The sequence below is a fragment of the Aplysia californica genome, unplaced genomic scaffold (genome assembly GCF_000002075.1).
Source record: "Aplysia californica isolate F4 #8 unplaced genomic scaffold, AplCal3.0 scaffold00042, whole genome shotgun sequence".
Classification (NCBI taxonomy): Eukaryota; Metazoa; Mollusca; class Gastropoda; order Aplysiida; family Aplysiidae; genus Aplysia; species Aplysia californica.
Genome location: NW_004797312.1, coordinates 406,554 through 419,297, shown reverse-complemented (window position 1 = coordinate 419,297; position 12,744 = coordinate 406,554). Strand labels below are relative to the sequence as shown.

The window sequence follows — 12,744 nt, the reverse complement described above, 5'->3', positions numbered from 1 at the left end:
ATACACAACCACATGTGGCGTTGCACTGACCGGCTTCCACCTTCTGTCCGTTCTTGAGCTGGTTAGCCACTTTCTCCGGCAACATCTGATACAAGAGGCGGTCAGTCTTCTGTTTCTCCAGCTCTAACATACGAGAGGTTCTTTTCAGCTCTGCTGTCGTTTCGTCCAGTTTGCGCCTAGGGACATCATCATCATCATCATCATCATCAATGTTGTTGTTGTAAACAGGATTTTTAAAAAGGCAAACTATCGATGGAGACTTGAGTAGTTGCATGTTTATGAAACTATAAAATATGTTTAACGTTTCGACCCAATGAGCTTCCTCAGGAACTTAATTTTTTTTAAACCCGACACCATCATCATCCTCATCTTGACTGATAATCTAATTTTTCAGCTGTTTTAATTTGTGTTTCAAAGGGCATCTAAATCAGTCTATGTTATTTCCTCTTTTTTGTAGCCTATCTGATTAGGGTAAATAATAAATTTTGATTTATCTTATACAGCCTTTAATCATCATAATCTATTGTTGCTGAGTGCTTTAATTTCATACCAATGAAGTCTTGTTATTTGCTGTCAACCAAGCCGAGGACAAATTAATTTTGCAGGAAATGTTTTAATGGAAGCTTTAGATATAATCCATTAGACTTAGAGCTATAAGGTCTTTTTTCTTCCAGATGATGTTGGATAAAATAAATAGTCTCGATTCCGTTCGGCTTGGCTGCGCTTTCTAGATGTACAAAAAAGTATTTGAGTTAAAGCAAACTTGCAACTTGACAGGCCAGGATTCACTAACATGGTGGTAGCACCCGTGTCTGTATTGTAGCGGGGTTGGCGCTTTGCTGTCGCACACAGGAGACCAGAGTTCGATTCCCAAGTACGGAGAATATTTGTATCAAGTATTTCGAACTTTCTGCTGGGATGCTTTATCCCTCTCGTTTCAGGTTGGCGGTGACAGGCAGGGTCTTCGCCTCCTAAATGACCGTTATAAATTGTGTCGATGGGGGCATAAAAATACGACAATTAAAAAAGCAAAAACCAAAACCGACCAAACAAGAAATCAATAAACTCGGTTGATTTGGGCATGCCTGCGCTTTCCGGACAGAACAAATTGAAACAATCTCAGTAAAGGGTACCTGCAGCTATACAGGACAGGATCCACTTACGTAATAGTAATAGTTAACATCGCATTGTAAAGAAGATCGATGCTATTTTCACTCAATGATTAAATACATTTTCTCATTCCTCAGAATTTAAAATATCACTAAAACCTTTATAACTTATTTCTGGCCTAAATTTTGGAGTGACATTAGCTGGAATAGAATTTTTGATTAAAGCAGCATGCTAATATATCATGAAGTCTTTTTGTGTGAAAACAATGACGAACTGTTCAGAACAATGTACAGGATTAAACATTATGTCAGCTGTATAATTTCTCCGTTTGACGATTACACAAGATCCCCTTTAAGCGATCACTACTCACGTGATGTCGATCTCGGCGTTTCTTTGTTGATAGAGCAGCACCATCTCCCTGGTGACGTCATACAGTGGGATGTCTGCCATGTACACATTCAAACGCTTCATGGCCTTCAATGACGTCAGGCGAGGAGAGCCAATGAAAATCATGAGATCAGATTCTGCAAGCCACATCATCTGACCTTGTTCGGGACATAAAGAAATGGGCCAAAAGGTGGTAACTGAGTTATTATGATAAAAAAAAGAATATATCATATAGCATTTTGTATGGCACGAATTCCTACTCATCAGCAATGTCTATGCGCTTACAATCTAGCTTCGATATCATTATGTATAGAGACCAACAGCGTTCTTATTCTGGAGAAAGGGTTGGATAGGCGGAGGGAAGGGGAAGTGTCTTCAAGCATGTGGTTTAAAAAAGGGTTGGGTTCATTTGGCTGCTTCTCCATTCGGGCTAAAAGCAGATTCTTCTGTTTTAACAAGGTCTATTTTTATTACAACTATAATTTTGGGGACAGTGGTTGTTGGAAGGCTGACTGATATTTTTGGTTGTTTGATACATTGCCTTAAAAAAATCGGCTGTGTTCATTTTGAAGGTAGAGTCCCTAGGAGACCGTGAGACTCCCAACATATATTAAAGATATAAGTGTTTTCACGCCCCCCTGCCAATCACAACAATTTAGATAATTTTGGAGGCGGGCCAACCCGGGCTTAAGGGAATTCAACATCCCAGTAGAAAGGCCGAGATACTCGATTAAAATTTCTGCCCACACGGGAATCAAATTCGTATCGTCTGTGTGCGACATCGAAGCGCCTATACCACAGACCACTGTACTCCCAACTTCGTGATGTAATAGTTCAAAAGTCGAGAACAACTCTAACCCACTTAGGTTGGACCATTGATCGCTCGCCCTGTTCGCAAGACTGAATCCAGTTGATTAGACGCAGCTACAATGAAAAGTCTCATAATTATCAGCTCATAAGACACACAACCTCAGATCAGCTGTGATCTAAGGTGCAAAGCTTCTTGAGAGCATCTCCATAGATCTTTGCTAACCCCTTATCTTATTATATCTTTCTAAAGAATATATCGTTAAACCTCAGTGAATCGGTGGTTAGAGGGTGCCGCTGGTAGGTCCTACTTCTTTACTTTCCCCTCTGTGGTTTCTGTCTGTCGGTCTGTCTTACCTTTTCCCAGCACACAAACAAGCAAACAAACTCAGTGACTGCAAATTGTAATCTTAGCTACTATTTCAAAGTGTTAGACTAATTGGTCCGTTTAAAAGGTTCCTTTTCGAATAATGACGTATCGGGAACGTTTTCATAGTTGTTGGGGGAAAGTCGAGGCAAGTCAGCCTGATTCAGTCTCAGTTTGCAAGGAATAAACATTAAAGTAAAACCACACTAATGCGCCCACCAACTTCCATTTCAGTTGTATACATTGTAACGAGATATAGCTTTTTTTCTGTGCACGGTACAGAAATACGTGTTGTAATTCAAGCTCACAAAGAAATATTCTGAAAAGAAATCCTAAAGATCATAGAAACAGAGGAATGCTAAAAGCAGCAAAGTGTAAAAATGTAGAAGTAGATGATATTCAAAATGGCAAAATTTGAACACAACTGAGGAAAGGAGCACTGGACAGATGTCTTTGGAAAAGAATTAAAATTGTTAAGGGCGTTCGCCTTTTGGGGAATTAAAACGTAAACATGAGAAAAGGGGATGGTGAGAGGGAGAAAGTGAGAGTGAGCAAAAGAGAGAACGAGACTGAGAGAGCGGAAGAGAGAATGAACCAGAGAGAGAGAGAGAGAGAGAGAGAAAGAGAGAGAGACAGAGACAGAGAGAAAGAAAGAGAGAGAGAGAGAGAGAGAGAGAGAGAGAGAGAGAGAGTGAGAGATCGAAAAAGGGAGAGTGGGAGAGAGGGAGGGGGGAGATAGACAGAGACAAAAATAGATAGACAGATAGATAGATAGATAGATAGATAGATAGATAGATAGATAGATAGATAGATAGATAGATAGATAGATAGAGGGAGAGAGACAGAGAGGGAGAGGACAAAAAGATTGAGAGAAGGACAGAGAGATAGAGAGAGACAGAGAGAGAGACAGAGAGTGAGACTTAGTTACCGTCCTCCTAGTCCTTTTCCTGACACGTACAATAATATGATAGAAAGAAAGATTGGAGACCCTAACTGACATTTTGATGTCTTTCCAATCCCAGAACAGGCACCTCTAGTAATAGACATTCTCAGTCGCAAGCTCTATTTTCCTTGAGGGATGAAGGAAGTAATTACTTCCGTGATCCAAGCCAAGGAAGCCACAATCTTGACTGACAACGTTTATTGCTCTGAAAATTTGGGATTAATTAGTTGAACTGCTACTTGGGGCTATTGGGGCAAAAATCCATTGTACTGAAGGGCATCTTTATTTAACATTCTTGATTTTGAGCTAGTTTTGTTTGGTTGATCTTTAATTTGCCATCTGCACCCAATATGACATAGTTTTGATTTTTGAAAAGTGAATTAAAACGTGAATTTCTTCCTGGATAACCTTCGAGTGCCAGTACTCTAAACACCTAGCTTTTGGTGCTACATAATGTCAAGTTGAATACACCATCAGTTTTTGAGGTATTGGCTAAATGGACGACTCACTATGTATTTTTCTAGACAAAAGATGTAGAGTACCAGCGATAAGAAAATGCATTGTAAATAAATAAGTATGGTGCGATCAAAAATTCATGGTGCGACTTATTGCCAAATATCTCCTCAATTATCGAACATAGGCTCTCCGATTCTTGCACAATGACTTGTATAAATTTGTCTTAACAGATCAACATTTTTGTAAACACCTGCTAGCTGTATTCTAGAAAATTCCTTAATAAATACTAATAAAAAATCCAAGTGCGTGTTTTCTAGAGCTTTTTAAATGTTTACAGCTGGGGCAATATTGCTTTTAATAGCAAGTCCGTCAGGTTTTTCTAATCGGGACATTACGCTTATTGAACGCATGTTTTGAGAAACATTAGAGCAAAACATGTGTTCACTATACAAAATAATTTCTTGTAACAAGTTTTGAAAGTTAAAATTGTCATTGATGAGCTGTGCCGTAGGCCATATGCGTAATCAAAATGAGTGTGAGAAGCGAGAAGTGACGTGAACAATACCATTTTACGTGAGACAGAGATTTCAAGTATATATATATATATATATATATATATATATATATATATATATATATATATATATATATATATAAGTGCACACACTCCTCCCTTATTACCTAACCCACACCTTTGAAACTTTGCAGGCGTCGACAATATCCATGTGGTTAGGACCTAACTTTTAAAAAATCCACGCAAACTGCTTTTCCCGATTTTTCCAAAAATCTTTGTTTCGTCCACACAGAGTTCTAGGCCTAGGCAAGGATCATACTTAACAAGATGGTCCACTCCTCTATTTGAGCCAATTAAAAAAGTGTCCTCAAAATTCGGTGGCGCCCTCTTCGCAAATGCACACCAGTTACCCTACTTGTGTGAACAAAAATCAAAGAGAATCTAAGAAGTTCGGAAGAACGCTTTTTTAAAATGGTTACGCTGACAAAAAAACCTCTGGAAGAGGCGACTGATTTTTTTCGTTTAATTTGACTTTTGAAGGAGAGGGGCGTGATCATTAAAAAATTTTAAAACCCTAAAACTCCGCAATGAACGAACCCGAACAGCTGATGAACAGCAGTCGATCTGCGCACGCAAGGAGGTGCTATTCCTATTCTTCTTCTGGTGAAACGAAAGAGAGCTTCAAAACAGACTGCAGCGCCATCTGAAGCAATGAGCGGACTTCCGGCGGACACTTTTTTGGCTGAGTGGACCATCTTGTATTTGTTATGTACGATCTTTGGCCTAGGCTAACTTACGGTCAACAATTTCGCTGTCTCATTTTTTTAAAACCGGAAGTCTTTTCTGGACACAATTTTTCATGACGTCAAACCTCCCTTTTGGGTTGGAAAACCAATTGTGCACATCATTCATCGAATGCAGTTGCAGATCAAGACTTTATCTTAGCTTAATCTAGATTCTATAACTAGAAATGAGTGGTTGTGTTGGTGCAGGTCATTTTATTTCTCTTTCTACTCGATTGGCATCACTACGCAGGTGAGAAACATAATATTAGCGTGCGCCGGTAAATTGAACGGAATTTAATTAAATAGGACGAACATGATAGTGAACAGACATCAGCTGATTGGTCTATCTTGGGGCATTGTGTGTGAACGGTAGATTTGAAAAGTAGATCTGAAAATTGAACAGGTCCTGAAGGCTGTAAAGTGTAGGCCTAAGTAGGCCTTGAGATAATCTAAGACTTAGATTCTGTGGATAAAAGGCTAGATCTAGATCTAAGTTTGTGTAGAGTAGGCCTTGGCGTTGGCTTTAGTCTATTTTGCAACCATTTCTCTAGGCTCTCTGCCATGCCTATCGTTTGTACCTATCCGTTCGTGGAAGGAGTAATTAAGCTTGTTTTATATAAATTTATCAAGAAAAGTTTTTTAGTCTAGCCCTAATTGTTCTGGGAAAATATAATTTAGTTAAGACAAATTGATACAAACTTCTGTGCAAAGTATGGATGACATTGATTTACCCGTTAAAGAGGATAAGTTGCGCCACGAATTTGTGACCGCACTGTAATTGATTTTGTGCAACCAGAAACTGACTTATTTTCACCCCTTAAGTTCAGTTAAGCCAATGCTTGACAAAACGCCTTGCTAACGCCTCGCCAACAACCGTTGTTTCTGTATTTCCCTAATTGAGACGCTGTAATGAGATCAGCGCCCAAACGTGGGCAGTCATTGTTTAGGACGCAATTTCCAAGCTTTTGACCTCTCCTGCAATGTAATTACGAGTTTCCAGAGAAGTTAGAGTAATCCGACTAACCTTTGAAAGGCATCAAATTCACCAAGAGGGACTTAGTCTTACCACACTTTTAAAAATGTTTCTGTCTGCTGACTTTTCTATATCTGATGAACGTATACGTATTTTACCACTGCACCGGTGTCTGTGGTGTAACAGATAGGTGCTTCGTCGTCGCCCGCAGAGGACATGCGTTCGATTCCCGTGTCTACAAGTGTGTGAAGTAAAGATGTGTTGGATTTAACCTATTTCTTATGCTACATCAGAGCTGAACATAGAGTCTTTCAGTTTCTTTTAGTTTTAACATAGTCTACTTTCATTTCTACTTCAATGTGGGAAGCAATGATTGTTGGCAGACCTACTGATTTTTTACTTTTGTTCAAGTCATTACCTAAAGGAAATCAACAGTGTTGACAGGGCACCTAGCAGACTGCCAGGGCTCCCGATAGAGGTTTGGATCGAGCCAGATGGTTGGGAAGCTTTAAAACTCCATAAAACAACATATGCTCACAAATCCCTGTTGGGGATTCGAAAAAGGGCCATCCGCGCTGTTGTCCAGCATGATACCAATTGAGTTAACGGACTGCCCTTTGCTTCTTTCCCTGTCATGGTATATTTTTTTTTTATTCCTTATTTTTTTTAAAACACGGAATAATTATCATTACCACATTTTGTAGAGTATCTATTTTAAAACAAACAAACAAACAAATAAAAAAACAAACAAACAAACTTAATAAAAAGATAAACAAAGTAAAAATCAAAGAAATAACACAAAAATAAAGGAAAGAAAGAGATCAAATTGAATGGAAAAGAAGGAAGAGGAAAACGCCATTGAACGATCATGTCTAGGAAACAAATGTTATTGACCACAGAGCAAAAGTGTGAGCATACACGATGCTAAACGTCGACGCCAGACGTTGAGTCGTGGTCTTCTTCTGTATCGGACGTATTTACCACAAGCTCTGAATGACTAGTTGAAGTCGAAGGAAAGTATGGTAGATAGGTCATTATCAATTTTGACAAGGATGCGTTGAGTGCATGCTATGCAGGTCGACATAAGAAGACCACTCAGACTCAGGGTGTTTGCAAGTGGTCCTTAACTTATGTTGAAGTCTGTAATTAAGAATTAATGTAAAACTGAAATAGAGTAATGGGCATATAGGAGATATAGACAACCTGATTAGTCGAATTTGAAAATTGGCGTTTTGTTCTAGAATGACATTTCGTCATGCAAATTAAAATCTTCGAATTCGACATTCGTGTGACATGACAAGAAAGCAGTGTCGTGCTGGTTTTTGATGAAGGATTCAACAAAAACTGGGGTTTTATTTTTGAATGACGTTTTGTCATGCAAGTTGAAACCTTCAGAACCGACAAACGTGCATAATGTCTAGATCTTGCACGGGATATGGAAAACAAAGGGGCCTTTGCGGACCAAATCTTTATGGATTGGGAAAACAATGCTCTGTCACATCAGACGAACACAGTTTGTTAACGGATCAGAGAGATTATCGAACGCTCGAGGGAAATAATTCTTTTCCTCTTCTTGTTCTTCCTCTTCTTGTTCTTCTTGTTCTTCTTGTTCTTCTTGTTGTTATTGTTGTTGTTATTTTGTTGTTCTTGTTGTTGTTGTTGATGTTATTGCTGTTCTTCGTCTTCTCCCTCTCCTTCTCCTTCTCCTTCTCCTTCTCCTTCTTCTTCTTCTTCTTCTTCTTCTTCTTCTTCTTCTTCTTCTTCTTCTACTTCTACTACTACTTCTTCAGGAGTCAGGTCGGGGACATACATTGACGGTCATGGTACCCTTTTCTGTCCTGATATAAGGCCTTCTGATTACTTCAGTTGTTGTTTTTTTTCTTCTGATTGTGTGCGTTGTTGGTTTTTTTTAAAGGAAGAACAAAACCGGACATCATCTCTTGTTCAGATTTGAAATAGTAGTATGCAAATAAACAGCACATGGAAATCTTTAACAAAAAACATACTAAAAATTCGAACATCAAAAGAAAAAAGCTGTTACACAGAAATAACTGATAATTAATAGGAGACATGCTAGATCTTCTACAGGTGCCCTTAAACTTCCCTTTCACACGAGGACATTGAACTTATGTCGTTTGTGTGAAATTATACTAGTGTTTTCGTAACGGTAGGTTTGTATCTAGCTGGTGCTGTGCCATGGATGTAGATAATAACAAACACATTAACAGTTGAAGATCCACGGCCACTGACGGCAGTAATTTGTGTAGAAGATGATATGGCGAATTAATTTGTTTTTAAACAAGATGAAAAAATACACCATCCCCCCAAAAAACAAACCCAAAAAAACAAAGAAAGAAAATAACAACAACATCAAAATAATGAAAAATATTAAAATAAGATAAAGCCCTGAAAAACTAAATTTGTTAAATATAATCGTTTGCCGATAGAGATTTTGGTATTGAATAATGTCGCAGCAGGCAATTTGAAATTATCGTCTTGTGCTCACCTTGAAAGAAATCGTTTTAGCAAGCCTGTACATAGCGACCGATTGGATCTGATGGACACACGCTTACAATCTTTAATGTATCAACCAGCTACTTTTTTACGGCACTTGCAACACAATAAGGTCATACAAGTACCGAAGATTAGAGGTGTTACAAGAGAGTAACAAACACAAAAAAGAAGGAGGGGAGATGAAGACGATATATTATGTTTGATCATTGATAGGAAAGAAGAAGCAAACCACACCAGAGCACCCGCCAACCAACCACTCCAGCTATTTTACCACAACCGCTCTTACTGTTTTATTGGCTCAGACAGGAATGTCAAACACGCAGGGAAAATCCTGGGAAACCCCGACGAGATACTCAAGGCTCATCAGAAGACAATGTCCTTTGGTCATGTTTATCGGCTTTCTAAGAAGAGTGAACAAATATAGAAACAGCTCATAAAAACGTGCAGCGTGTTCAATCGTCTTTAGTAGTGAGGAAACCACTTGTAAATTGGCACAGTCAGAGTCGTTAAGTGCTAGGTGAAAAGGAAATTGACAATCAGAGAGGATGGATAGATAGGAAAGAAGTTGGTCGTATCACAGTTACCTTTTAACGTTTCGGTTTTCGCAAGTCCCGTAACGTTTTAGGAACGCAAGACAGCATGATTTGAAAGTTCAGTTAGTGCGATGCACTTATTGAGAAAGGCTGATGACGTCAAATTGCTTTCTTATCCTCTTTACATCGACATCTAAACCAATTGTACGTCTATTTTAAGGCGGTAAAATGAAAAGAGTTTCTCCTTGAAAAAAAAAACACAACAAGAACAACAACAACAAAAACAAACAAAAAACAAACTCAAACCCACGAAACCAAAATAGATATTTCTAGAAAGAAGTGCAGAAAAGCCCACCTTAGATTTGGCTCTTGGCGTTTTTAGAATCGATTAGAGTCCTTACATACAACAAACATATTTTAACCCCTTCAAAACAAACAAACAGATTCATAAACCATATTAAAATTAAATTAAAATTTTTCCTCTAATGAGCACGATACACCTGTAACAGTTTACCCTATTTGGAAAACGCATAATAGTGTTATTTGGGTGTATACTACATAGATGCGACATTCTTTTCGAGATATTACAATCTATATCTTCGAAATTTATTTCCATATGTAACATTTTGCTGGATTAATTATAACTAATTTAAAAGGAGGAGTAGCAATATTATTAGATTTTAAGAGAGAACATAGGGCGAAAAGTAGAGAAAGTATTTTTAAAAGACAGGAAGAATTCAAACTGCACTCAAAACTGGACCTGAACTTGACCTTTCAAGTGCGAATCAAAATGCACAACATGGCCATCTGTGGTATAATGAGTAGGGTATTCACCCTTGTTCGAAAAGGCACCAATTCGATTCCGGGGCGAAGAATTCTCTTTTATGTGTTTAGCGTTGATAGGAAGGGTTAAAATAGTCCACCTCCTACGCGATCTAACTTGAGTTCATGTGGACACAAAACATTTGAATCAATCGTTTGATACCCATAGACTTAAATTATAAAATCTTAGACTGCGCATTGTCATCGACGCCACTTTTTCACTTTGCTCTATGGACGCGTAAATAAAAACCAAAACACAAATGTCGTTACAGTCGAGTGCCCGCACGCACAATAATACATTTTCCTTCCATGCTCTTAGTTTCATTTTGGTTCCAATTTGAGTCAAATCGTGCAATCTATAGTGAGCTGGAATTACGTCAGACGTGCCAAGTCTATGTTATAATACTCATCCTATTTTATATACACAAAAAAACGCACCAAAGAAGATCATATTAGGACATTATATTTTTTTTATGTAGACTTTCATCGAGGTCATTTTGTAGCTCTCAACGGAACAGTGACATCGAATTATGCCACAAATCCAAGGATGAAATTTCCGATTACAAAAAAATGTCCTTTAATAAAGTGAATTACATCCGCACACAATGTAACTGAGCCTGTTGGGACTACCGTAATGGACAAAGTGTGTGAACTGTAAATTAGACTCTATATCGATTTGTCCCATTTTCCTTGAAAGTTCTCATCAACTCAACCATAAAAAAGACAGAAGGGGTATAATAACGTCATAATATAGGGGGACTTTCAAAACGTAAAGCCATAATGGTTGTTGTGGGAATCCTTAGGAAAAACAACCGGCATACGCATAACTAAGAAACATGTCCTCGCTATTTGAATAGTGTTTGGGTATAATGGCCCTATTGACTCAATAATAAGGTCATTAAAGAGACAGGACCCCCAAAATTAACGTCAGTCTCCGACAAACCGGAGCCAAATGGGCTGAGATTCTTGAAACTCCACAAACCGACTCTAGTTCAAGAACACCCAGTCTGTTAATATGTTTCGTAGTCCAGCACAATACCAAATGAACCCAGGGTACGCCCACGCGATCAGTGACCTGTTGTATTTTGTTTGAGTTAAAAGGAAATCAAACCGGTATAATCGGTGTCATTTAGTACTGATGGGAAAAGGTGATGGCTGGCAGAAATGAAAAAAGACAGAATTAACAAGTGAAAGAAGTGACACTATACCGGCGTTTTTTAATGTTTTTTTATCAACCTGCGTTGAGCCACGAAGCTGATAGCTTAGGTAAAACTAGAAATGTACTTTAATTGGCGCGTGAAACCAAATAAAAGAGGAAAGTTCAGTAGGTGCGATGCTTGTGTTGAAAAGAGGACATGACGTCATGTTCGTTGACGCCTAATTGGACAAAAAGTAGGATATTCAGAGGGTGGAGAACATTGCCCCACCCCCCTCCTCTAGAGATCATCGCGGTGGCTGAAAACATTTCTTAACAAAACGGGAAAAACTAGAACCTAAATTAGATTGTACTTTAACTTTTTAAGACATAAAAAGTTTACGTTACTGGGTATATAGGACAATCAATCAATGATGATATTTGGTAGAGAAACTCGGATTGGCGTCTGTCGTGTATCAGTTAAGCACTTCGCTGTCGTACCCAGGAGACCCGAGTTCGGGTCCAGAGAAGGAAGACATTTTTTATCCAGTATCTTGGTCTTTCTATTGGGGCGTCGTATCCCTCGCAGCCCGGGTTGGCTCTGACAAGCAGGATCGGGAGCCTGCCTTCTATTTTACAATCTAAATTGTGTGTGTTAAAAAAGACGTATATTAATTTTTTTAAAGGGAGAAACCCATGCTGAAATACTATTTTTTAAATAGATCTTGAGATCGAATGATGTCAGGACACTAACGTTACAGATCAAGTATCCGGCAGGATCTGGAATGGACATAAGTAGCCTACTCTATGGCCAGGCTATATTTACTACAGACACTCTCAAGGGGGTTCTCGTGGTCTATTGGTTACGGTGTGCACCTCTCATTTAATGGGTCCCGGGTTCGAAACCTGACCGCGACAGAAATTTTATTCTAAAAAATATTCACCTGGCACCTCCTTTCCCGCGGTCTAACCATATTCTGCCGTCAGCTTTCGTCTCCACTTTCCGAGCCCCCCCCCCCCCCACCCCAATCCAGATGCACCCTCTCCTCTGGGTTCCTGACTCTTTCTGCAGCCTTTCTAGTGCCACTCCTTGACCACCACCCTGGCAAAATAAAAACAAACTATTACCTACCAAAATGAAAACGTTTAATGTGTTCCGCGCGCTCATATCACATTATGCAGTGTCGAGCGCTGTAAGACACTCACTAAAACTAAACAAGACACTCTCATAATTCAAACGGCTCATCAGACGGGGATGCAAGTTAGGTAAACAATTCTGAACAAATCTCAACCTTACATAAGTGGACTCATTGGTCAACAGAAACATAATAGCGAATAATAATAAAAATAATAATAATAATAAAAATAATAATAATAATAATAATACATAGCAAAATT

At 38.7% G+C, this 12,744-nt stretch overlaps 1 protein-coding gene across 1 annotated transcript in view; it reads right to left on the bottom strand.

Moving 5' to 3' along the window:
- Window positions 1-12,744, bottom strand: part of LOC101858247 (guanylate cyclase soluble subunit beta-2-like) — a 37,225-nt gene that overhangs the window by 17,502 nt on the left and 6,979 nt on the right. Inside the window, exons 2-3 of the mRNA XM_035968150.1 lie at window positions 1,481-1,655; window positions 31-176 (exon numbers count right to left, since the gene is read on the bottom strand). Of these exons, the coding sequence (XP_035824043.1) occupies window positions 31-176; window positions 1,481-1,655 (321 nt within the window). The remainder of the gene's footprint in view (window positions 1-30; window positions 177-1,480; window positions 1,656-12,744) is intronic.